The sequence below is a fragment of the Electrophorus electricus genome, chromosome 17, assembly GCF_013358815.1.
Source record: "Electrophorus electricus isolate fEleEle1 chromosome 17, fEleEle1.pri, whole genome shotgun sequence".
Lineage (NCBI taxonomy): Eukaryota > Metazoa > Chordata > Actinopteri > Gymnotiformes > Gymnotidae > Electrophorus > Electrophorus electricus.
In genome coordinates this window covers 889,127-915,000 of record NC_049551.1, presented here as the reverse complement: position 1 = coordinate 915,000, position 25,874 = coordinate 889,127, and the positions used below count along the sequence as shown (strand labels likewise).

The window sequence follows — 25,874 nt, the reverse complement described above, 5'->3', positions numbered from 1 at the left end:
CACATTGAGTTCGGCTGCAGGCTACAGTACCACAGGTATCAGAGTGGTCAATCATCGAGCACATCTTGGCCGTTTTTGTTTCATCTGTAGGAGATTAGTGGAGATTAAAAAGGGACGTGGTCTCTGCGTCGTGCTGGAGGATTCTGTTGTCTAATGTTTGGAGGAATGTCCTGGGGTTTCGAGGCATGTCTTGGTTTCCAGTGTGAGATTTCTGTGTACTTTGCCTTTGTTAAGATCATCGCCCGTCTGAAGGTAGGGGAGGTGGAGGTGGTGGAGGCCTCGAATGACTACTCCAGCTTTGAGAACGTGTGCCTCGACCACGACCACTTTGCCCACGTCATCGAGATCTATGACTTCCCAGCCATGTTCAAAACGGATGACCTGCTGGATGCTTTCACAGACTACAGGTGGGTTAGGTCAGGGTCACTGTTCTGAGGGTTTATTTAGAGTTGTCTTTATATGCTAAATATGAATAAATATTTCCAAACAACTCAAGCATCACTCAACCCCCCCGCCCAACAACCAATCAAAATGATGCCTTCATCCACGTGCACCTGTGCACAGTCGGAGCACTGACGCTCTCTTTCCTGTGTTCCAGTGAAGGGGGCATAAAGATTAAGTGGGTGGACAACACTCATGCGCTCGGCGTCTTCTCAAGTGCATCTGCAGGTATGGTCTGAATCTGCAGGTGTGGTCTGAATCTGCGGTTCTGGTCTGCACTGAGCAAAGCATGAAACTACTTTTCTTCCATGTTCTAGAATTGAAGGTTTTCAAGGTTTTTTGCAGCAGAGTTGATGGCTATGAAATCTTATTTTATGAGAGAACCCTCCAGGTAGCAGTGAATGTGCTCATGCTTCTGTGTTGTGGTGTTTGGTTCTGTGTTCTGAGCTGCTGTGTTGTGTTGGTTCTGTCCAGCCACACAGGCCCTGTCGATACGACACCCACTGCTGAAGACGAGGACGCTGTCTGAGGGGAGTAAGAAGGCTAAGGGCAAAGCCATGAGACGCGCAGGTGCACGTCCGCCACGCGCCACACCGTTAAACTTCATTAATCACTTATTTATTGTGTGATGAAGACAGTCACAGGAAGGTTAAATGGGTGCTCAATATATGTGTATACACACACACACGTTGCATTCATACAGGACAGTTTTCGAGTACCCAGATAACTGGGCTGAGCTGTTGCTGTGTGGTGTGTTAAAGTGGCCTGTGGCTTGTGTTCAGAGTTCATCCAGCCGGTGAAGGCAAGACCCCAGACAGACGCGGCCGTAGCCAGGAGGTTGGTTACCCGAGCTCTGGGCTTGGGGGGGGGCTCCAGAGGAAAACGCTACTGACGCAGACTAAGGTAGCGCCCCGTCCAACAGGACAAAATCACTGAGAGCTGTGCAGATGTGTCCCCGCTCCCAGCGTTCTCTAGCCCTGCTCCAGTAAAGTAGCCCAGCTGTTCACATTAACCTTTGTCCTGCTGTTTCTGTTCTGACATACACCTCTACTCCAGTACCGCTGTCAGCTGGATCACGTGTTCTGCTCCCCACTTAATTCTGATTTGTGAATAAACCACTCAGTTCGACCAATTGAAATGAAAAGCACAGCTAAGGTGTAGCTAAACGTACACACATGCCGTGATTTAAAGCTCTCAGGTGATTTGTCACGTCTCACACAGTGAAGAAATGCCCTATGGTGACGTTTCGACACCTGTAGCCATCGCGATGAACTGTCCCCCACTCACGGTGAGGTTTAAAGACCCTTGTAGGTTGGCGTTTTGGGGCAAAACCGACTGCATGTCCATAAACTGGAACAAAGGTTATTTTTCCTTATTTGCATTTAATCGTGTCACTTTATTAGAAGTACAGTGTGTCTTTCACAGACTTTTTTTTGTTGTTGTTTTGTGTGTTAAAACAATAATTTGTGAATGATGCTCAGATGAAAAATGTTGATTGTTTAAAAAAAGTCATCTGTAAATCTTTTAATGCATCAACAGTAACTACTACAGTAGGGTATGACCTGGGACCATCTGCAGTGGTAATAACTAGCTCAAGTGTTGAATCACATCTACATGGGGTTCCTTTTATCAATAGTGTTGTTATTTTATATTACGGCCATGTCCCAGTCATAGCTGCACATGTGGGTACAGCTGTGCTGAATTTTGTAATGTCACAACTGTTTTTTCTTAATACATTTGTTATGTTGTTTGGTTCTATTTGATTAAACATCTCTCTTTAAAAAAAATAAAGTTTGTTCTTATGAGAAACTAAAATATCTGGTTCTCTAGGTAGTACATTAGAAGCAAGGTATTTTATTAATCAAGTGAACAATTTTAAAAAATCTTTTTGTTGTATAAACCACTGATGCCCAATGTGTTATCCAATCAGAAGTAAACACTGTGTGCAGGTACCGTCCACACGGGTTCTGTCCTCATAAAACAGAGGACACTAGGTCAGTACAAGCCTCCCAAATCTGCAGCAGACTTTAACAGAGCTGAAAAGTCCGTGACTGCTAGCAGTTGTTATCGTGATGCTTGGCGGCACGAATATTCAGCCAGAGAAGCTCCAAAATTAAAAAAGGGTGCAGATCGGGGTTCCCAAAACAACTCCAAGTTAAGCTAAAACAAAGCGAATATGATAATACTGGAGTTTGTGGCACTGGGTGAACTAAACGACTACAAAAACTACGGTTTAAAGATGACAGTCCAGAGCACGGAGAGACGGAGGAGTCTTGAGTGTTACAACCGTGACGGACGGTGAACGAGAGCATCTGTGGAGAGGTGGGTGTGCCTCACTTCAGCACCGCTGAGGTACCCTCTAGTGGTTGGTCTGGGTTGAACAGTCTCGACGTCGGATTGCATCCTCCACGTGAGCCTGTCCTCGTCCTTCTCGGTGCACGCGTTCTCTACCTCCGCTGCAGCTGGTTGGTCATAATTCCTGGAAACTCGTTGACGTCTGAGCTCCGGGAACCACCTACGGGACGAATGAGAGCATCATGGCTGTTACGGGTCAGAAGAACGGGGCTTTTCCAGCTGTGGTGCTGCAGTCGCTCAGCATAACGTGTAAATACAACGTTATAGCAACCAAGACTCTCCGTTCACGAGCGCAGCCTGATGGGATGGAAGCGAGACAATCCCAACACATTTTAACACCACTGTCATTACCGCTCCTGCTACTCACCTGTATGGCAGTTATACGTCCATATCCGATACCCATCATAGCGGCACTGACACCTCATGATGTTGTTGGTGTAATCAGACTCTGCAACCTCATAATTGGGATTGATTACAACCTGTTGGGAATACAGTGTGAGACCAAGCACACACACATCTACATCAATCACCTCCCCGTACATAACCAATAAATACAGGCTGCTGACGTCTGTTTACCAGTCTGATTACAGCCCAATAACATACAGCTTCAGGTTTGCTTTTCAAAATACCTGCATTTTATAATGGGACATAAACCAGCACCTGGAAAATGTAGTCGCCCGGTTTCACATCTGTCACGTCGATCCACTGGCAGTCGATGTCATGCCGGTAGGTGTCCCAGCATCCCACAGTGATCCCTTGTTGTCCAAAGTTTGCGCAAGCATATCTCTTTGGTATGCCTGTCAGGAGAGAAACAGCTGTTTAGAACATCATGGCCATGTCTAAAGGCATCACAAGGGCACACTCACAGCGTCAGTTAAAGCAGCAATGTGGGCGTGTGTGTGTGTGTGTGTGAGCACGCGCAGGCATGGCTGACCCTCGTCACACTCCGTATCCTCCAGGCAGAAGCTGGCCTTGTGACCCTCTGCCACCCGGGTACCGTTCAGGCTCAGCAGGTCGTAGTGCGTGAACACCTCCATGCTGTGGTAGTGCCTGCTTACACAAACAAACAAACAAACATCGCTCACATGAGAGTTCAGGTGGGCAAAGACTTACTCACACTAGTAGTGCTATTTTAACACAGATCTTAAGAGTGCGTAAACACAAATAACTTCTCTAATTCCCTACTGTAACTTAAACGTCTGTGAAATTATTATGAAATCAATAATGGAATTTACATTGGTGCTTTGTCTGATGAGTCAGTCCACATGAACTATGTAATTTAGATTCAGATAATTTACTTATTTTGAACTAATGTAAGATGACATGATAGGGACTGGGCTGACCAATCATGGTGCGGGCAGGGCTTGCACTGTGCGAGTGGACTGACCGATGGCATTCGTGCCAGATCCAGGCGTGCTGCCCGGCTTTGGGGCGGAAGTCTGCACGGCCGTTGTTGTGGATCTGCGAGGAGAAGCGCAGCAGGCGTCGGTAGGAACTGGTGTCGGCCATCGCCGCACTGCTGGCTAGGCAGTTCTCCTCGTGAGCACACTGCAGCATGTACATGGGCCGGTCCTCCAGGTAGGTGGTGTGCTCCACCAGCTCTGCGTTCAGCACCAGGTCAGGGGCACCTGTGAGAGAGAGAACACTCACATTACACTGGATAACATGCAGGGCGGCATTTCGTCTTGTACAATAAGAAAGAAATGAAAGAAACTGTTTGCTTGAGAACTGAACACTCGCGGAGAGCTTTGGCGGCACCTAGTGGTGGAGTAATGACAACACAATCACACTAAGGTCATCTGTATAATTACACTGAACATTCCATCTCATTTAAGATGATCTTAAAACAACACTTTTGGGAAACTAGATTTACTTGTTCAACCCATGTGGGAAACCCATGTGCTAGTTTTCTTTGGCTCAGAGCTGTTTATTTAAGTTGATTGATTATAGCTGCACTTTACAATATAGTTAGAGCATCATTAAATAACATTTAAGCAGAGGAAGTGTTACATTAGTGTGATGGGTAGTACAGGTGGGTGTGTGTAGTACAGGTGTAGCACGCATGGGTGGGTGGTGTGTACCATCGGAGCAGGACACTCCAGCAGCGAAGCGACCGCCACCCTTCGGGCAGCTGAGGTGTTTCCCATGATGGAGGCACTGAGCGAGACTCATCTCAGTTCCAGAACACCGGACCCCACTCATCACCACCGAGTCCGCACTAACGTCTCCTGGCCAGTACCACGTCTCCTACAAACACACACACACACACACACACACACACACACACACACACACACACACACACACAAGTTGTGAGTTGATCACTGCAGAGTAACAGTCCATTTGACTGAACTAAAATTAGGTAGCAAAATGTAGCTTTGTGTTTTAACCACTAGAGGGAGCAGTGCACAACACAACTCTGCTCAGACAGCGATGGTTGAATATGGGTATGAACCAGGAGAGAAATACTATATGGAGAAAGGACTTTTTATATGTATACATTATGAAAAAATGTTCAGAACCAGTGTACAATTTGTGTACAAACTACACTCATCATTGTTTGATATAAAACTTTTAGTTATCAGCAGTGATCCCTGTATTGTAGTGTTCTAGTTCATTGGTATGTTGGACTCTAACCTACTGTACTGTACTAGGATGGGTTCTATGAGGAAATGACAAAGCACTTTTGTAAGTCGCTCTGGATAAAAGCGATCAAAAACAGCGACAGACGCATATAAATGTCAATGTAAATGTATAATATAAATGTATAAATAAAATGCATAAAATTGAGTCTGTGCTACTATACCACAAACATTTCATATAAAGGGTTACATGTTCTTTTCTCTGTGTGTCTGTGTGTGTATGTGGGAATATAGTATATTTAATGAGCCATAACCTAATGGATCTTATATTTTCTATACACATTCTTACTCTCGCTCTCATATCTCTCTTCCTCTCATCTCCCTCTGTGTCTCTCCATGTCTCTGCTGAAACATTTGTGCATTTTGTCAGATAGGAGACATTGAGCCACATGGTCTGTTCTGTTTGACCTCCTGTCTGTTTCCCCAAGTTCGCCGTCTGGTCTGACGGGGCAGACATTGTGCACGTGAGCTTGTACTAGTCATGTGACCCATTCTGTGTTCGTGCTGTAAGACCCGATCCCTCGAGCTGATCTCAGACCAGCTCAAGCACTGGAGGAGTTTCCCTGGTGGCACCAGACTGAGGCCAGTTTCCTCTCATAAACCCCCTCAGCGATCCAGCCCTGTGATTAATAGTTCAGAGCCACACCGTCGTCTTTTACGCTGATCTGTTAATTAAACAACGGCCGAGCGATGGTGTCAGTGGAATGGAAACATCTCCTGTCTTCAGAGAGACGTTACACTCCCAGCCGCAGTTTACTGGATCAAACTAGTTTTTCAGTCTCTGTACTAAGCAAGTGTAACTGCCAACATACTGCTGCTGCTGCAACAGATTAAAAAAAAATACAATAATATGAAGGTAAAGTAATTACATCTGAAAATGTTCTCCACTTTGACAAAAACAGGTAAACTATTATTATTGTTGTTGCTGTTGTCGCTGTGGTGAAAGTCCATACGTGAGCAGATCCAGGAGTTTGAAGACTCGCACTGTTCAGTTCCACATTACTGCACTTAAATACTCAGAACTTAACACAGCAACCACAACACACTTAAACACACCTGATCTCTGAGGTCTGTAGAGACTTGCTAAAACACATCCCACCAGAACCCATGACTGCACAGGCCTGTAGAGTCTCACCTGGAAGGCGTGACTGGCGAAGCCAAGGCCCAGCTGTCTGCACACCACCATCGCCTCAATCATTCCCCAGTTCTCGCTGCACACGGTTCCCCACACCATGGAGCCATTCCTCTCAACAAGCACCTCCACCCTGCCCTCATACGGGTTGCGGCCTCCGCTCAGACGTAGCTGCAAGGGGGAAACACTCGCAGATTACCGCGGGCAGAGGATGACTACACTAAACACAACTAAACAGATCATCTGTATTAGCAACAGGTCTTAAGCACAACCCTCTGCACTCTACACTGACTACTTCCATTTGTTCTTCAAATATCGCAAACTTTTTTTTTTGGCTTTAAATATTGCAATATGACTTCTTCACAGTATTGTTAGTGCCATTAGGGTTTCTCACCCTGCTGCGCAAGCTCATGGCAGGCACATTGCACCTGACGGCAGCGTCCTCCTCGTGACTGCAGCCCAGAGCGTCTCGGTTAAAGTAGCACTCCGTCAGGGACTTCTCAAAGCCTGAACACTCCACCTCGTTCATGTGCACAGGACCCATTCCTGCATGCGCACACACACACAGACACAGACACAGACACACACACACCCTAATCATATCATAATCACTGAACACGTGTGTGTGTGTGTGTGTGTGTGTGTGTGTGTGTTTCAGGGGTTTTTCTTCTTTCATTTTTTGTTTTTGTTTTTGCTTTGGAAGTAGTTTTTAGCCTTCATGTTAAAAAAAGCAAGATATTGAGAGAGAGAGAGAGAGAGAGAGAGAGAGAGAGGTACAGAGACAGAGACAGAGAGAGAGACAGAGAGAGAGAGACAGAGACAGAGAGACAGAGACAGAGACAGAGACAGAGAGAGAGAGAGAGAGAGCATACACATCTAGGTTCCCCCACTGCTCTATTGCTGTAACACATCTGGCAGAAATCAGTTCATACTGAGAAACATTCTGGTTTTCTCCAGTTCTCCAAGACGTCAGTCATGTGGGAGTAATCCACATGCATGGAAATGGTTTCCATGGCAGCAGGCGGGCTTTCTGCCTGTTCCGTGCACTCGTCTTTGGCTGCTCCCAGCTGTGCACTTCCGCATCCGCCAGCAGGAAAAAAAACAAGATTCTGAGGAACGTTCATTAGAACACAGGCTGACAGGACGGGGCTACTCCTGGCCATCAGGACCAGTGTTGAGGAGTGTGTTTGTCAGAGAGTCTCCAGTCCGGGTGTTGTGTTGTCATGGTGATAGGAGAACACCCAGACAGAGCAACAGAACACTGTCTCTGAGTGTTGTGTTCTTATACCCTGAGAATCTGCACAAAGGCCTCTTTCACCACCAAATTTCAGAACACGAACACCCTCCCCAGGGCTCGCTTTGTCCATGGAATGTGGTTCCAGCTACATGCCAGGGCATGGCAGATTCCTACATGCTTGGACACCTGTACACAGTGCTTCCAGTTCAGCGCCTGATAGCGGAGACACGGGGTTCGGAGCAGAAGCCGGAGGAGACGTGTGTGCAGCATTTGGGAAGCATATTTTTGAGAAGTTAGTCCAGGTGGAGCAGATATCCAGGACTCCTCATATCTGCTCCTGGCTCCGCCTCAAAGAGACAGCGTGCTCACCCTCTCCCGGATCTGCTAAATCATCTGTGTGTTGTGTGTGTTAGGACACACACGTGTTCTTTTGATCTGTTCCAAACTCACATTTCACAGTAGCATTAATAGACATATCTTCTTTTCTGTTCCAGATCTGCAGGAGAGGGGGATGGTATGTGCTACAGAAGGAGTGTGTGTGAGTGAGTGTGTGTGTGTGTGTGTGTATGTGTGTGTGTGTGTGTGTGTGAGAGTGTGAGTGTGTGTGTGTGTGAGAGTGTGAGTGTGTGTGTGTGTGTGTGTGTGTGTGTGTGTGTGTGTGTGTGTGTGTGTGTGTGTGTGAGAGTGAGTGTGTGTGTGTGTGTGTGAGTGTGTGAGTGGGTGTGTGTGTGAGTGGGTGTGTGTGTGAGTGGGTGTGTGTGTGAGTGTGTGTGTGTGTGTGTGTGTGTGTGTGAGTGAGTGTGAGTGTGTGTGTGTGTGTGTGAGTGAGTGTGTGTGTGTGTGTATGTGTGTGTATGTGTGTGTGTGTGTGAGAGTGTGAGTGTGTGTGTGTGTGAGTGAGTGTGAGAGTGTGTGTGTGTGTGTGTGTAAGAGTGTGAGTGTGTGTGTGTGTGTGTGTGTGAGAGTGTGTGTGTGTGTGTGTGTGTGTGTGAGAGTGTGAGTGTGTGTGTGTGAGAGTGTGTGTGTGAGAGTGTGAGTGTGTGTGTGTGAGAGTGTGTGTGTGAGTGAGTGAGTGTGTGTGAGAGTGTGTGTGTGAGTGAGTGAGTGTGTGTGTGTGAGAGTGTGAGTGTGTGTGTGTGAGAGTGTGAGTGTGTGTGTGTGAGAGTGAGTGAGTGAGTGTGTGTGAGAGTGTGAGTGTGTGTGTGTGAGAGTGAGTGAGTGAGTGTGTGTGTGTGTGTGTGTGTGTGTGTGTGTGTGTGTATACTCTCAGCTGGAAACCTCAGCTCTCACACACACAGCGTACCCTCAGCCAGAAACCTCAACCACCTGGGGGACCGAATCAGGTGCAGGCAAGGCAGAGCACCACCCACCACTGGGGGAGACGACACCACCCAGGACAGAGCACCACCCACCACCGTTCATTCACACACACACGCACACTAGGACAACTTTATTAGACATCCAGACACACAATCAATCATTCACACACCAGGACAATTTATTCAGGATAGCCGGTTGGTCTGAACATGTTTTTCTGTGTGTGTACGTGCACGCGTGTGTGCGTGTGGACCCACCTTGCCCCAGCCGCGCCCCAGTCAGAGCTTCCTTGGCGGTTCCGAACCCCAGCTCACGGCACACCACTGTAGCAGCCCTCAAATCCCAGTTATCATCACACACCGTCCCCCAGACTCCACCTTTCAGCACCTCCACCCGGCCTTCACCCAGGTTCCCCCCACCACGCAAACGCACCAGGGGTTGCTAAGATACAAGCACAACAACACAGTGCAGGTACGTTTACACACCACTGTTCCAGAAGGGCAGCGCACACAGCCGTAATGGCAGACTCACGCTGCCCTGTCAATCACACTGACACTAGCCAACCACAGGTGTCTGTGAGCTCCTGCAGCAGAAAGAGGTGGAAACGAACCCACAGATTGAAAAGGTGTGCTGATTGGCTTGGAGGAAACATGTGACAGCCCTCACCTCCCCTGATTGGTAGCTGTTGTGTAACAGGGCAGAATATTTGAAGGGTGCGAATTAGATACGACTAAATTAGGGATAAGAAAAATGGAGAACACTAATTTTTAAAAAGAATCAGACTATTATTAAGCTTTGTTGATATTCACTGAGGTCACACTGACCATTGGCTTTTGTGAAACCATGTCTAGATCCATTTCAAATGGCTTCTCCCATGACTGATCTCAGGACAGTGTAATTCAGTTATCCTCAGCATCTGCCATGACTGAACTCAGGACAGGCTGATCTCAGTGCAGAGCTACAGGCCTGATTCAGCTCAGCAGGTCTGTGAAACCAGACGTTCTCTGGAGGCGTTCCAGATGAATTCTGCTCCAGTAAACACATTTCATCACAGCCCCCATCACTGGTCACTGGCTTCAGAACTACGGGCTCGTGGTGTGTTACACGTTTAGCTGGTACTTTTGGACTGTTGGACCTCTCAAAATTGGATCAGGCTCACAGTGAAAGTGACGTGACTACAGCACCTCTGTCTGACATATGAACACCAGACGGGTGATGAGCCAGACAGGGAGTCCACATCAACGCCCACACTGGCTTTGCATTCCTTTACAAACGCATCACATTTATATGCAACTGGCAGTTTTCAGCATACCACAGGTCACACAGCTGGGATCAGTCATGTCTCCTAGTGTGGGGGTTAATATGTATGGCCTCATTTACATGTCTATTTTGATTGGCTATCACCTTGAGCCCAGGTGAATTTAACTCACCAGCACAGTGACTTTATAACAGGAGAGAGAAACTGCAGCACTATGAAGCTTATTAAAAGGTGTCATATAAATAAACTCTCCTAGCACAGGAATTCAGCACTGAGTGGCATGTGGCTTTGGTGTAGCATGGTTAGTGTGAGGGTTTAGGAATCACACAGGGTCAGTCCAGCCCAGCTACACACACAGGGTCAGTCCAACTGATCTACACACACAGGGTCAGTCCAACTGATCTACACACACAGGGTCAGTCCAGCCCAGCTACACACACAGGGTCAGTCCAGCCCAGCTACACACACAGAGCCTGACAACCCTCCCCAGTCTCCCTCTCCATGTGTCCCCTGTACAGGGTGTGTGTGTGTGTGTGTGTGTGTGTGTGTGTGTGTGTGTGTGTGTGTGTGTGTGTGTGTGTGAGAGTGTGTGTAGCACCTCCGGCCGGTAGGCCTTCCTGAAGCCCAGGGACTGTGAGGGAGCGAACAGTCTGCCTGGGACACAGCTCACTACCACTGGCATCCCACGCGCACACGTGCTGTTGCCCATCAGCCTGTGTTTGCCCATCCGGCAGGTGGACAGGTGCGCCTCGTTCCCCGTGCAGTTCACCGAAAAGCCCCAGTAGTTCTTCTTCCTGCGTGCAGAGAGCAGCCTGGGAGAGACAAGAGACACAAGAGAGATAAGGAAGAGAGAGAGAGAGAAAACAAAAGAGGAATAAAGACACACGAGGAAGAGAGATGTGAGAGGATTAGCACAAGTTCGTCAGAGCTGGAACATCACATGCAAAACATCGTTTTTGTTCAGAGACATCTGTCTTAAGATCTGTGTTTTAAGATTCACTGCAAAGAGTGAAGGCTTAATCTAATGTTGTTTCGGATGATGTGACTGGCCAGAGCACCCCTGTATTTCAGATGATGTGATTGGCTAGAGCACCCCTGTATTTCAGATGATGTGATTGGCTAGAGCAACCCTGTATTTCAGATTATGTGATTGGCTAGAGCAACCCTGTATTTCAGATTATGTGATTGGCTAGAGCAACCCTGTATTTTTCAACACTCAGAAAGTCAACAAATTCTTCTCTTCTAATGAGGAGGTCAGTGTTGGTTCACAGCAGTAGCTGTGGGCCATGTATGTTTGTGATAACCACTGCTAATCCTGTGATTAGTCTCACAAACCCAAAACACACACCCGCAGAACTGCAGGATGTGATCTCAGTGCTTGGCATCTACCCGAGAAAAATGAGAAAACTGCATTTTTCAATAAACATAAACAACACAATACAGTATCACTGAAATCCGTAACCTCGCTCACACTCTGTAGCCTCACTCACATATGAGCTGGACTTGTAAACACTCCAGCATGTGGCAACACAGTCAAATCTTCTCACAATTCCACAGATTTTGGAGGCTGAACTATGAACTAACAGACTCATAACACCAGGATTCAAAATCCTCTTTGGATCACAGAAGGAGATTGACACTAGCAACAATTTACAGGTTCAACAAAACAACAACAACAACACAGTTGTGTGTGATATGGGACAACTTTGCTGCTCCAAAAAATGCCTGTGACCACCCCAAACACGCACTCACTCAACACGCACTTAAACACATACGCAATCAAAACACACACAAACACACACACACACACACACACACACACACACACACACACACACACCCCAAATATCTTTACCCCAAACACACACATTCAAAACATATAAACATACCCCAAATATCTTTACCCCAGAGACAAACACACACACATTCAAAATACACACCCCAAATATCTTTCACTCACTGCTTCCTTTCAGCCTTGAAAAAAGAGCAGTAAGAGTTTAATTATTATTATTTAAATTTCTCTGATAATTTCTATATTATGGATTTCCACCCAGTTAATCTATGATAATTTGTGTTAATATGAGTGTTATGTATATCCACCCTGCTAAAGTAATCTATACACAGCCACACCCCACCTCCATACACACCTCACCTCCATACACACCCCACCTGCATACACACCCCACCTGCATCCCCCACTCCCACCCACACATACACACCCCACCTGCATCCCCCACTCCCACCCACACATACACACCCCACCTCCATCCCCCACTCCCACCCATACATACACACATCTCTCTCTCTCTCACACACACACACACAGTCTGACAGAGACTAAATTCTGTATAACTGTAATTTGTAATTAAAGGTGCATGAGCTGGAGGACACTACCATAGCTCTTTGTTCTGTTTTAAATCTCCTTTAATCTCTCTGTTCTCCAAGCAGTCTTGGAGAAGCACCTGAACGTATGTCCGCTGAGAAACAGCCCAGCGCCGTGAGCCCAGAGTGTGTGTGCAAGACGTGTAGTGGTTCTGTGTGGTTCAGCTGTGGAAAGTTGGATCGCATCACTAGTTTTCAAAGTGCCTCAAATTTAAGCTCTTACGCTGATGTCTTGAAGTGATGATGTTTTCAGCTTAATCTAACACACTCATACCTGATCAGTTACCATAGACAATTATTCAAATGTAAGTTATTACTTCATAGTACTTACAAAAGAACAGAAAAACTTGTGCATACAAAACACCTGTGCAAGACACTTGTGCAAAACATCTGTGCAAAGCATTCGTACATAATGCTTGTGCAAAACACTCGTTCTGAAAGTTAAGGGTCACAAGGCCTCAGCAACAACCCAACTTTCCCAGTCTACTATCCCAGTCTACCTTCCAAATCTACTTTCCCAATCTGCTTTTACCACATCAAGTGCATTCAACTGTTTCTACATGATCATTATCTGAGGAGCTGAACCAGACTGGTGAAGGCCATGAGCTTTCAGAAATCTGCCTCACCTGTAGGATCTGGTGTTGAAGCCCTTCTCTCCAGGAAAGCCATGCATTCCACACACAATGCGGCTGTTCATAGGACTCCACCACTCATCACAGATCTGCCTCCATTTTCCAGCGTCCTTCACTTCCACAAAGCCCTCTGTGATGGGAATGCGCTTGCGCTGGGAAAACGTGGCCCGGATCCGGACATCCTCTACCCGCACATCCAGAGTCTGAGAGAGAAAGAGAGAGAGAGAGAGTGAGCGAGAGGGGAGGAAGAGAGAGAGAGAGAGCGCAAGCGAGAGGGGAGGGGGAGAGAGAGAGAGAGCGAAGCGAGAGGGGAGGGGGAGAGAGAGAGAGAGAGAGAAAGAGAGAGAGAGAGCATGAACGAGAGGGGAGGGAGAGAGAAAGAGAGAGAGGAGGGGGAAGGAGAGACAGAGCGAGAGGGGAGGGAGAGAGAAAGAGAGAGAGAGAGAGCGCAAGCGAGAGGGGAGGGGGACAGAGAGAGCGAGAGGGGAGGGGGACAGAGAGAGCGCGAATGAGAGGGGAGGGAGAGAGAGAGAGAGAGAGAGAGAGAGAGAGCGCAAGCGAGAGAGGAGGGGGAGAGAGAGAGAGAGAGAAGGGAGGGGAGAGAGAGAGCCCAAGCGAGAGAGGAGGGGGAGAGAGAGAGAGAGAGAGCGCAAGCGAGAGGGGAGGGAGAGAGAGAGAGAGAGAGAGAGCGCAAGCGAGAGAGGAGGGGGAGAGAGAGAGCCCAAGCGAGAGAGGAGGGGGAGAGAGAGAGAGAGAGAAGGGAGGGGAGAGAGAGAGAGACACAAACGGAGAGAGGCAGAGAGAAAATGTTGGTTACATAATCCAAGTCTTGAGAAGAGTTATTAAATGTTGTCCATACATGTTCTTTAAAGCTCTTTAAAAAGCTACTAATTACAAATGACAAACTTATAGCACAGTTACCTCTTAAACAACAACAACAAAACCAGAAAACACCTGCAAAGTTTATATGAAACAGAAAGCCAACAAGCAAGTTATGGGCACGCAAAGCAAACCGTGTAAATTACAGGGTCTTCAAAGCCGATGTCAAAATAACAAACCCACGGACAGCATGCGTCTTCGCTGGGTTTTAGCACTTTCAGTTGAGGAGCTTGGGAGTTGCATTATCATGGATTTGCAATGCAGCTAGGCAGATCCAGATAAATCCGGATAAACCCGTGAGAATTATGAGGCGAGAAGAGAAGAACCCAGAGAGATATTGTGTGGGGAACACAATGGGTGGTTTCCTCTCTCTGACCTCATCACCTAAAAGGTCAGAATGCAAGGTCAACACTGAGCCTTTTTTCTGTCTTTCCTGACTCCCCTTAAAGTGACCACTGAGGCGAGCACTGTGGCGCTAACAGAGCTGCCACAAGCAGCTGCTACAGCTGCCTTTACACAGAACTAACAGAGCTGCCACTCACAGCTGCCTTTACACAGAACCAACAGAGCTGCCACTCACAGCTGCCTTTACACAGAACTAACAGAGCTGCCACTCACGGCTGCCTTTACACAGAACTAACAGAGCTGCCACTCACAGCTGCCTTTACACAGAACTAACAGAGCTGCCACTCACAGCTGCTACAGCTGCCTTTACACAGAACTAACAGAGCTGCCACTCACGGCTGCCTTTACACAGAACTAACAGAGCTGCCACTCACAGCTGCCTTTACACAGAACTAACAGAGCTGCCACTCACAGCTGCCTTTACACAGAACTAACAGAGCTGCCACTCACAGCTGCCTTTACACAGAACTAACAGAGCTGCCACTCACAGCTGCCTTTACACAGAACCAACAGAGCTGCCACTCACAGCTGCCTTTACACAGAACCAACAGAGCTGCCACTCACGGCTGCCTTTACACAGAACCAACAGAGCTGCCACTCACGGCTGCCTTTACACAGAACTAACAGAGCTGCCACTCACAGCTGCCTTTACACAGAACTAACAGAGCTGCCACTCACAGCTGCCTTTACACAGAACTAACAGAGCTGCCACTCACAGCTGCTACAGCTGCCTTTATACTGAAATATCAGAGCTGCGTTTTAGACATCCTCTGGTGCACCAGTAAGCCCCACTGGTTAAGTGTGCCCAGTAATGTGTACCATTAAAACAAGGTGCTGTGTTAGGCACATTTAAAAGGCATATTTTATACTGTGTATCTAACTCCAGGGAAGGGAGGCCCCCTACTGGCGTGGGGGGTTGGGGAGTTCAGGCATCTAAATCTATCCCAGACTTGCTAAGACCGGAGGCTGAGTCAGGCCAGAGGAATGTGGTGGTCTCCCAGGCATGAGCAACCGCTGCCAGACGCAAAGTGAGCAAGATTTAATGTAAACATCCAAAGAGGGAGGAGGGGTTTTAGCATCCACCACAGTCTGTGCCCTCAGTGAGTGTGAGCAGGAAACCGAAGAGGTGTGTGTAAGCACAGGGGAGGTGAAGAGGTGGCAGTAATACACTCTCTCCTCACCCCCAGGGCTCACTCACACTACACACCACAGCAGACCAAACATGCCTCACGTCTGAGTTAGGCTGGCCAACAGGAACGCCCCTGTTTGATCAGTCATGGCTTCCGCCAGCGTTCCGAGGATAGAAACTAGACAGGCAGTGAAGCCGTTTTCTCTTTGATCTGCTAATGGAAACGCCAGACTCAACAAGTCCTTAAGTATTCCCAGACGGCAAGTCTCCAACGGTTCCGTAGCCGGAATTGTCCAGTATGGTCTGAAGTCAATCTAAGTCCAAAGGTTATCTAAACTGTTAGAGACATCAGTTAAGGAGACTCTAAAACTCAAAGTCAGTTTTAAAGAATGATGCTTCAGCCAGAAGACTCCAGAAAGAACCTCCTATCTGTCACCAGCAAGACAAAACATTTCAGCCCTCAGAGAGGACATGTAGAGACCAGTACTAGTGATTTAACCCCTAGCCTGGACTGACAGTAACTGGAGATGGAGAATGATGCAGCATAAACTGGGTCTGCTGATCTCCTGCACAAAGTGAGTAGCACTCAACCAGTATTCAGGTTGAGTTCCACAGCAGTGCCATGTGCCTACATGTTTCTTCTCCTCAGCTTCTCCTCCTGTGCTCTGAGCATATGTTCATAGTCAGGACATCCATGTTCCTCCAGGAACACACTGAGCTGCTCAGCTCTCTGTCTGGTCTTCATTTTAAAAATCCTGGTGGCATGAATCAGAGGCTTGAGACCCTAAATCACTAATCAAAAAATCCTGGAGACCCTAAATCACTAATCACTAAATGCTGGAGACCCTAAATAACTAAACCCTGGAGATCCAAAAACACTAATCATTAACACTAATCACTAAATGCTGAAGACCCTAAAATACTAAATCACTAAACACGGGAAACCCTAAATCACTAATCACCAAATGCTGGAGACCCTAAATCACTAATCACTAAACACTAAATGTTGAAGCAGTAGCCTTCAAGCAGTAGCATACTGATGAACATGAACTCACACGGCAGTGCCAGATATACGAGGCACAGACGCATCACAGACGGACCACAGACGGCTCCCTGCTCATGCTATTTCCTGTGTGTGAGGCAGGAATGGTGTGAGACTAGGAGCTGGTTGGGTGTCCGGGTGTGTGGGGGGGAAAACGCCTCGTGGTCCGGATGTTTCTCTGCCACTTCTAGCATCCCCTATAAAGCCCTCCCGTCACCATCTCAGTCCAGCAATCAAAATATTTACACACTGCTAACACTTGGCAGGGAGCTGAGATGCAACACACACATCTCCACTCTCACCCAGGGCCCTGGTGTCTGCCTCACGCTGGACAGACACGTGAGCAGCGCACACGTGGATGTTCGACCGGAGACAGTTTAACTGACCTGTGGGGGAAAACTCTGAGAGTGGAGAGATGGATGAGGAAAGATGGTAAGGACAATGAAAACAGAGAGAGAGAGAGAGAGAGAGAGAGAGAGAGAAAGAGAAGGAGAGAGGGGGACAGAGAGAAAGAGAGAGAGAGAGGTAGTTTAGAATTGATTTGGCAGGTGTGTCAGTTCTTGCTTTAGTAGACTAATAAGAAAAAGACCAAATGAAAAAAGATCAGGGTCACACACACACACACACACACACACACACACACACACACACACACACACACACACACACACACACAATCCCACCAAACCCAGCCAATGTGCAGCTAGATGCCATTTCATCATTGGGTCAGTGTAAGGTCACCAACTGCTGCTGCTTATATCCACTGCACTGTGTGTGTGTGTATGTGTGTGTGTGTGAAGAAGGCTCTCGTTGTTTCCTAATGACAAGGTCAATAGGTCATCTATGTCCTGACCAAAGAAGCTTCTCTGCTTTCTTTTCTCCCATATGACCCTCTCATTCCATTCTACAAAACAGCTAGGAGAGAAAGAGGGGGAGAGAGAGAGAGAGAGAGGGAGAGAGAGAGAGAGAGAGAGAGAGAGAGAGAGAGGGAGAGAGAGAGAGGGGGAGAGAGAGAGGGGGAGAGAAAGGGAGAGGGAGAGAAAGAGAGAGAAAGGGAGAGGGAGAGAGAGAGAGGACAAAAGATATAAACCCTGACCCAGCACAAACACTAACACAGGACTAAGATGAGCCCTAATCCAGCACAAACACCAATGCAGGACCAAGACACACCCTTACCCAACACAAACGATGACATCTCACTGGCAGGATAAGGAGCCCTAACCCAACAAATCTGAACAGCAAAAGGCAATATTCATTTCCATTACACTGATACAACAGCCTACAGAAGCACTAAACGCAGAGGTGAGCATATCCTGTCAGGGCAGGAAGTCATGTGTCCACAAGGGTACGTGCGAAAGGTCGAAACTGAACTCCATCCAGGGCCAGTGTGAACAGAGCCACAGAGCAACATCTATTCACTAGATCAACACAGCTTTGTACAGTTGCTTCTAGTCACCCTATAAAAGGAGCTTTGATTACCCCCCCCCCCCAACACACACACGCGCACACGCATGCACGCACACACACGCACACACGCACCTCCAAAACCTCATGTTTCATTGCATGTATAACTCTGTACACTCTAGTTTGGCAGTGCACAAGTTCCCTGGACCAACACACCTAATTCAACTCATGAGCTATTAGTCAACTCCTTTAAGAGTCTCTTTATGGATCTTTAATTTAGTAAACCCAGGACCATATATATGTACCTTTAATTTAGTAAACCCAGGACCATATATATGTACCTTTAATTTAGTAAACCCAGTCCACTCCAGTCAGAACAATGAATAGTCACAATCTATGAAGAAGGTTAAGCAATATAGCTTTAAATGAATATTGCAATATTCTATATATTGCGTCTCATTGTAAAAATGCCTTAATGATTACAGTTCATCAACCATGTTTATTCTAGTTCTTCTGTGCTTATCAGATGCCATGCTGTGTTTTCCCTGCTTTGCTGATGTCTGTCTGCCAGGCAGTGTCATCTTAGTTTAAAGACAACCTGACATCCCAACGTAGGTCTATTTCCTTAAAACACATGTTTCTTTGTCCTATTAGTGACAAATCATTTAATAAACAAATGTCTTGCCTAAAAGACAAAAATCTTTAGTCAAAGTACAGCAACCTTTGCCTCCAAACAGCTTCTGGCGTTCCCGTGTCATCATGGACAGAAGGCGGGCAAAACTAAATATTAACCACTGAGATTAACACCAGTCAGCAGCAGCTTGGGCAGGAGGTGTTTGCTACCAACACTTGTTTCCCACACCTAAGTTGCCATGGTTATGGGCCAGGCGCCTTGAATTCTTTTATTTTGAAAAAGTAGTGGAGAACACAAGTTTACATTCACGGTGTTTTACCAGGACGTGTTCAAGAATGCGACCAGTCTACCCTGCGCTACTGAGCAATATGCCAACTGCATCAGATTCCTTTGACCAACGTCCTGCCGTGTACTAAAACCAAAGTAACGTTGTTCTCCCAACTACAGGCCAGCTGTGTCATGGTGAAGAAAGTAGACGTGCAGACTAGCATGGAGATCTGAGTCAACATTAGTGTTCAAACATGTGCCTTCATGAATTAATGAACACTCCAATACTGCAATATTTATTTTTCCATACTGATTTTTTTTCCAAGAATATCAAATTGAAAAAACTCCAAAACATCGATATATTGCCCAAACCCTACAGACTTAACTGGCTACTGGTACAGACCTGCAGCCTTCAGAGAGTGTTGAGATCTTTTAGAGGAGTGCACAGATGGCACTCTGCTCCTGTACCGCACCCCACAGCTCAGACCAAATCCTCCTCCCCTCACCACAGCTCCTCTACTCCACCTGCTCTGCCCTCCACCTCTAAACTCACAGGTCTGCTGAGTGGAGCAGTGGGGGAGCTGCACCAACACCCATGAAGTAAATGCCATAAACAAACAGTGACAACAGTGTATGTGCACATATATTAGAAAAAGGACATTATGAAACATCTGTTTTTTACATGGAGAAACTGGCTAATATTTATGGAAGTGTTTAGCAGCTTCTGAGTGACTGGTGTAAGGACTGTTATAAGGGCTATAAGGACTGTTATAAGAGCTATATGGACTGTTATATGGGTTACAAGGACTGTTATAAGGGCTATAAGGACTGTTATAAGGGCTATAAGGACTATATGTTCTGTTATGGGTTACAAGGACTGTTATAAGAGCTATATGGACTGTTATAAGAAGGGAACAACGTTTGTGTGTCACAGGACAGAGGAGAAGTAGGCAGACCTTCTCTGCTTGGTGTTCTCACTTCAAATTGTCCATCGATATAAAATAAATACACAAAGATCAGAACTTCCCTTCCCTTGTAGAACAAGGAGGACAGAGTGGAGTATGAGGAATGTTGTGTGTGTTCTGGGTCTGCCCTGTGGGTGATGGGAGCGACCGATCCTCCTGCATCACATCCACGGCATACAGAGGCAGAAAAATAACGACCATCTAATACAGATGGCTAACCGCATATCATATCAACATACATAGCCAGTGACGTGTAGTCTAGGAAACTCTGTACGTGTGTGTGTGTGTGTGTGTGTGTGTGTGGTGTTCTGTTTCAGAGGGGGTGCGTTTTCCACACTTGGCCTGATAGATTCTCTCCTTCCGTGGGGTCATAAACCCACACAGACTTTCCGCTCTGTTGTAAAAGAGGGTCCTCTTGGTCTGGACAGGATTCCCCCAGACTGCCGTAATTCCTTCCCTGAGTAAGCAAATCCGCAACCCTGTTCCTTTACGTGAATGTTTGGGAAGCTGTGGAGGAGCAGAGCTTGTGGGGGAGGGGAGGTGCTCTGTGGTAAAGTCATTACTCCTCAGAGTCGGAGAAGAACATTACAGATCACACACACACAAGACGCCCCGACAACGAATGTGTTCACCTTGATTTCCATGACTACGCCACAAACACCCAAACAGACGGCACCGGACCTGGGTGTGCAAACAGCACGTAAACACAGGAACTCCAAACAACCTGGGCTATGTGTGAGTAGCTCGAGATGAGGACTGTTCGTCTGCTTAGCTGCACGGGAGAGTGTGCTTTCCCACACTCAAATGCTCATGTATGAGATACACAATGTTGAGATCATCTTCTCCATAAACAGCCATAAACAGCCAGTAAACAAATCTCACTGCCAACATCAGTAATGAAGAGCTACTGGTGAGCAGGAATTCAGAGCCTATAGCTGGTCAGATCACGGAAGCATCTCACCGAGGACGAAAGGTTGATTTAAGATTTAAGATGGATTTTAAGGGTAAGAGTTGTGCTGAATTTTGTTTAGAATGGCTAACACAAATTATGAAATCTTGAACACAATTCCATAAACTCTTTCTTCGGTTATGAATAAAACCTGTTTAGAGAAAACTTTAGATGGTCATCTGCACAACTTTCACTCCCATGTGAAAAGCAAAGCTCATGTCACTAGAGCAAAACGCCACTTGTGGAATTAAATGGGCCAATCTGAGAGGCCAAGGGCTGCATGGGAGCTGCTAACACAGTTCCAATGGGAGCGTTAGTGGTGTCAGATGTTGTGTTGGAGTTATTTGTTCTTCTGAGAAGAACACAAGCCAGAAGAGACAACCGTTTCCCACAGTGTGTGTGTAAATAATCCAGAAATTATGGACACAAAGCAGAACATTGTGTTCTTGAAAATTTAAATAAATGGAATAAATGTTCATAATTTCCATGGAAGAATGACATTTTTTACAGTGTGTGTGTGCGCATGTTTGTGTATGTGTGTATATATATGTGTGTGTGTATTTGTGTGTGTACACACTCTCTTACCTCCACATCATTGCTGGAGGTGCTGATGAAGTGAAACCCGGGGATGCGTTTCTGGGTACACACCACCCCCACGTCCTCCGTGTGTCTGCAGTCTGACACCCCAAAGCCGTTGGAGAGGCAGTCAGCCAGAGATGCCTCTCTACCCGTGCAGTGCACATTATCCAGCCAGATATGCCCTGTGGGTGGAAAAGCACCAAAAGCCCTGAGTTCTGCTCCACCTAACAGACTACACCTGTGAGAGGCCCGGGGAGTGTGTGCAGGTGATAGGAGAGCAGTGCATGTGCCGCGTCACTGAGAACACAGTGCCGTCGTCTCGGTATGGACCTTGTGTGTAAGGATGTGGTCAAGGTGGTAAGTGATATGAGAACCACAGAACACTACTGTACACACACACAGAGCAGACTGAGGCTGGGTCTGGGTCTGAAAATGGTGCCTGGTTCTGGGGTTTGGATCTGATGTCTGGATTTGGGGTTTGGGATCTGGGTTTTGACGTATGGATCCCTAAGTCCAGTCTCTTCTGTTTCCTGACTGCTGTCTGATTGGAACTGTTAATCAATTTAATGACTATAACATGACTTTCCAGGGATTAGGGAGGAGGAGGAAGCCATTTGCAATGAGTGGGATTTCTGTTCCATGAGTGACGGGACATCATAAAGACATGCTGAACCAGTTTAAGTGCTCTGAACTAATGGAAACGTTGTTTCAACACTCAGAAAAACACTTCCCAGGTTCATCACATCTAGACATTAATGATGTCATTGAAGATCAACCACACATACACACACAAACAGCAGAGGACTTCTACTCACCACGCACTCTCTCCTGAGACATGAGGTGGGGGAATCCTCAATGATCTCATACACACACAAAAGCAGGCATGCATGCACGCACGCACGCACTCGCATACACACACACACACACGCAGCTCTGGCTGGTCCTAAACGTCAATTAATTCTGACTTATATTTCCATTATTTTTACAAACACCAAACTACATGTCATGGGCAGATGTCACCTTCACACACACATACATACACACACACACACACACACACACCTCACCTTCTCCTTTCCCATACTTGGCAGATGGGTACCAGGCCACAGCTCCAAGGTAGCCCAGCTCCCTACACACCACATGGGCAGCTGAGATGTCGAAGTCATCATCGCAGACGGTGCCCCACTCACCGTTGTAGTTCACCTCCACCCGGCCCTCGTAGTGTTTGCGTTTGTCCCCCGCCAGACGGATCTGTATCTGGGCAGGTGTTTTGGGCTCGGACTGAGCAAAGCTTACTGCCAACACACACATTACACTGAGCAAAGAGCAGGAGACCATGGCCATGATTCTGCACACACACACACACGCGTGTGCGTGCGTGCACTCGTCACTGCCGTGGAAACCTGCCGGAACAACACACACACACACACACACACACACACAGAGGAAACACATACAGAATATTCTTAGGATTAAAGACACAAACAGTATCCAGGACACCAGGCTGTTCATCTGCTGATGCTGTCCCAGACATCCTACCCCCCACTGAGACGCCAGGGTTCATGTCCACGCCGAACACTCATGGCTAGAGGCAGCTTGTTAATCAGTCGGAGCCGCCACTAGGTGGAGAACCAACCTCACGGCCTTGGCACAGACGTCCTGACACTTTGCTGTCTCCAGTTCATTTCAAAGTCTCGTGTCGTGTGGTTGTTTTGGTTTAGTGGGAGCTCACCTGCTCGTCCCTGTTGTTATGGTAACTAAACATGGCTGAGCGCTGGAGGCAGAGTGCTCCACCCACCCTGTGGGTGGAGGTCTGTAGAGTTTCAGGGGTGCACCGATGCCGGTGTTCCGCCCGACCCCCACCCTAGCAGAACTACACCAGTTCCCCATCCTCTCACCATTTGTGTGGGTCGCAGGCAACGCCACAACGATTCATCAATTTCATATTGAAAAAAATGACAGATTTGAATTAGACAATCAAAACTGTTGAGATTTTAAGATTTTTTATTGCCTTATTTGTTTGTCATAATAGTTCTGTAATAGTTCTGTTCTGGTTCTGTTCAGGAACCCACAGACGGATCCACTCTCTCTTCACTTTTCTAACTTCCTTTGATGTTAGTTTCAGTGCAGTTGCTGAATAATTCAGTCACTGAATTATATACCCTAATATTAATAAGAAAACATCTGGAAACTAAGGAAAAGCAGACGCGCATTTGTTCATCGGGTGTGTGGGAATGAGGTTTGTTTGCCGTGTGCTTAACTTACAAAACACAGTCACAATGTGTACATCCGGACTGAAAGATTACAGAAAGATTACAGTGAGGCATTTTCCATTCATCTTTCACTGACAGCTCTAAGGTTATGTTAGGGTTAGGAAATCAAATCTTTAACATAATTAAATGTTAACATTAAAATTAGCATAACATTAAAAATGCTTCAACATAACATCTTCACTCTTTAAACATCTGTGATATCACATTCCCCCAGATCCAGAATTGTATTAATCAAGTATTACACGTACTGAGCAATGTGTGTGTGTGTGTATGTGTGTAGGTGACGCCATCGCTAGGCCTGTGAGTAAAGGTAGTAGCAGAGGTGTGTTTGAATCACTGATCACATGGACCTTTGAGAACTGTCCTCCACTGCGCCCCCTGCCTACATGACCCCCAGGGCATCGCTCCCTCCAACACTCCTCCAGCTCATCAAAGGCAGAGTGTCTGTGGAGAATCTCACACTCCACGCTCAGCAGACTAGGGCATTCCCTTACTGGTGTTACTGGGATGTTACAGCAGGGGAGATGTTTTGCTGAGTCACCAAACTCTGCTGTCCATAGACCCTGACTGAGACGCTGATCAAACACTTTTCCCATCATACACACACGTCAGGAAAAACTGTGCGGCTACAATTATTATATAAGCAAAGATCTGTGATATTTAGGCATTTTGACCCTTCAAGAAACCAGTTTATTCACAGGTACTGAATACTAATGTGTGTGAACCCTCAATCCTTTGGCACCTCCAGTAAAAGCTAACCAGAAGCCTTGTGAAGATGGACACGGTTACTGGAGGAGACAGGGTTGTCTATTGGGCGTCAAGAGACCTGGAATTTATACAAACTCCAACAAAACCCCAGACACGAATCCATACTAAGGTCATTCAACCCAGTCCACATTCCTGGGTCTGGACTGGGCCCAGAGGAACAGGCCAACCACAGCTGCTGCACCCCAGCATGCCTGGAACCCTGTTTGAACACAGGCCATTCTATGTCTACTGCCCCACAGGCAAACCTTTAGGGCATCAAACGCTGCAGACAGTCTGACAGCACCAGACAGACAAGGAGAAACTTCTAATACCCGAGTATTACACTCACCCATTCATCACCGTCATCTGCATGTTACTTAGGTCCAGTGGGAATTTCACATCTACTCATTACAAAAAAAACATTTTATTTTAATCCTTGAAAAATGTCCACATTATTTTGGCTGTGTACAAAAAAAAAGATATAAATAGTCCTGTCATCCTGTCCGTTTTCAAAGCCAGAAAAATATAGCCTCGTTTATACACGTCCGCGATGCAGTTCGGGGGATTTTTGTGCGTCGGGAAGCCGAGAGCCAACACTTCTAGCGGTTAATTCACCTGTCTGCAGTCCCGGTACACACGCGCGCCATCGTTCAGCAGGCTCCGTCACCACGCGCAGCTTGCCGGCGTTCTCCAACCTGTCTGATCTCGTGCAGTCGCTTTTGATGTTATACTGGTGTAAAACCACCAAAACCAAAGCTTGGCGTAGTGTGTTTGGTGTGGAACAGACGCAGATGTTTACGGTCATGTTACAGTTTCCCATTCACGCCAGACTATTAGCAGCCAGCCCTAACGTGACCAAACTCCCCAATAACTCACCGGATTCCCACATTTATCATCAAGTTAGAAACACATCACCCTGACCACCGACGCGTTCTGCATCTCGCGTGGTCCTTTCAACTGCAGGTTTCTTAGCATGTTTTACAGAAGGATTTCCCTAACCGACATCTCAACAGGCGTGTCGGTGCAACGCGATATCGGGACACTTACTCTGGTGCCTTGCTGACAGACCTCTTCGAAGTTCCTCGAGCCGTATGGGATGGAGAATTTCTGGAACCAAACCCCGCGTGCACACCAGCCTATCGCTTCAGTAGTATGCACGTTCCTGGACCGCCTTTTAGCCTCGCGCTCGACTCATTCCAGGGGCA

At 47.0% G+C, this 25,874-nt stretch overlaps 2 protein-coding genes across 3 annotated transcripts in view; one reads left to right on the top strand and one right to left on the bottom strand.

Annotated features, from left to right (window-relative positions):
- The window catches only part of r3hcc1 (R3H domain and coiled-coil containing 1), a 4,446-nt gene extending 2,190 nt beyond the window's left edge, over positions 1 to 2,256 (top strand). Inside the window, exons 6-9 of the mRNA XM_035535742.1 lie at positions 235 to 407; positions 599 to 669; positions 916 to 1,011; positions 1,224 to 2,256. Of these exons, the coding sequence (XP_035391635.1) occupies positions 235 to 407; positions 599 to 669; positions 916 to 1,011; positions 1,224 to 1,333 (450 nt within the window). The 3' untranslated portion in view covers positions 1,334 to 2,256. The remainder of the gene's footprint in view (positions 1 to 234; positions 408 to 598; positions 670 to 915; positions 1,012 to 1,223) is intronic.
- Positions 1,817 to 25,874, bottom strand: loxl2a (lysyl oxidase-like 2a). Of its 2 annotated transcripts, XM_027018251.2 has the most exons (14): positions 25,717 to 25,874; positions 22,717 to 23,052; positions 21,656 to 21,831; positions 13,391 to 13,599; positions 10,981 to 11,194; positions 9,382 to 9,565; positions 6,965 to 7,116; positions 6,574 to 6,741; positions 4,878 to 5,043; positions 4,184 to 4,424; positions 3,731 to 3,846; positions 3,457 to 3,593; positions 3,164 to 3,275; positions 1,817 to 2,956 (listed from the first exon to the last, which is right to left on the bottom strand). In XM_027018251.2, exons 2-14 carry the CDS (start codon positions 22,991 to 22,993, stop codon positions 2,889 to 2,891), a joined length of 2,220 nt encoding a protein of 739 aa, XP_026874052.2. In that variant the 5' UTR covers positions 22,994 to 23,052; positions 25,717 to 25,874; the 3' UTR covers positions 1,817 to 2,888. The 2 variants fall into 2 exon arrangements, with proteins under 2 accessions (XP_026874052.2, XP_035391483.1); XM_035535590.1 differs by lacking the exons at positions 1,817 to 2,956; positions 25,717 to 25,874 and adding an exon at positions 25,019 to 25,037 and having other exon boundaries at positions 3,156 to 3,275.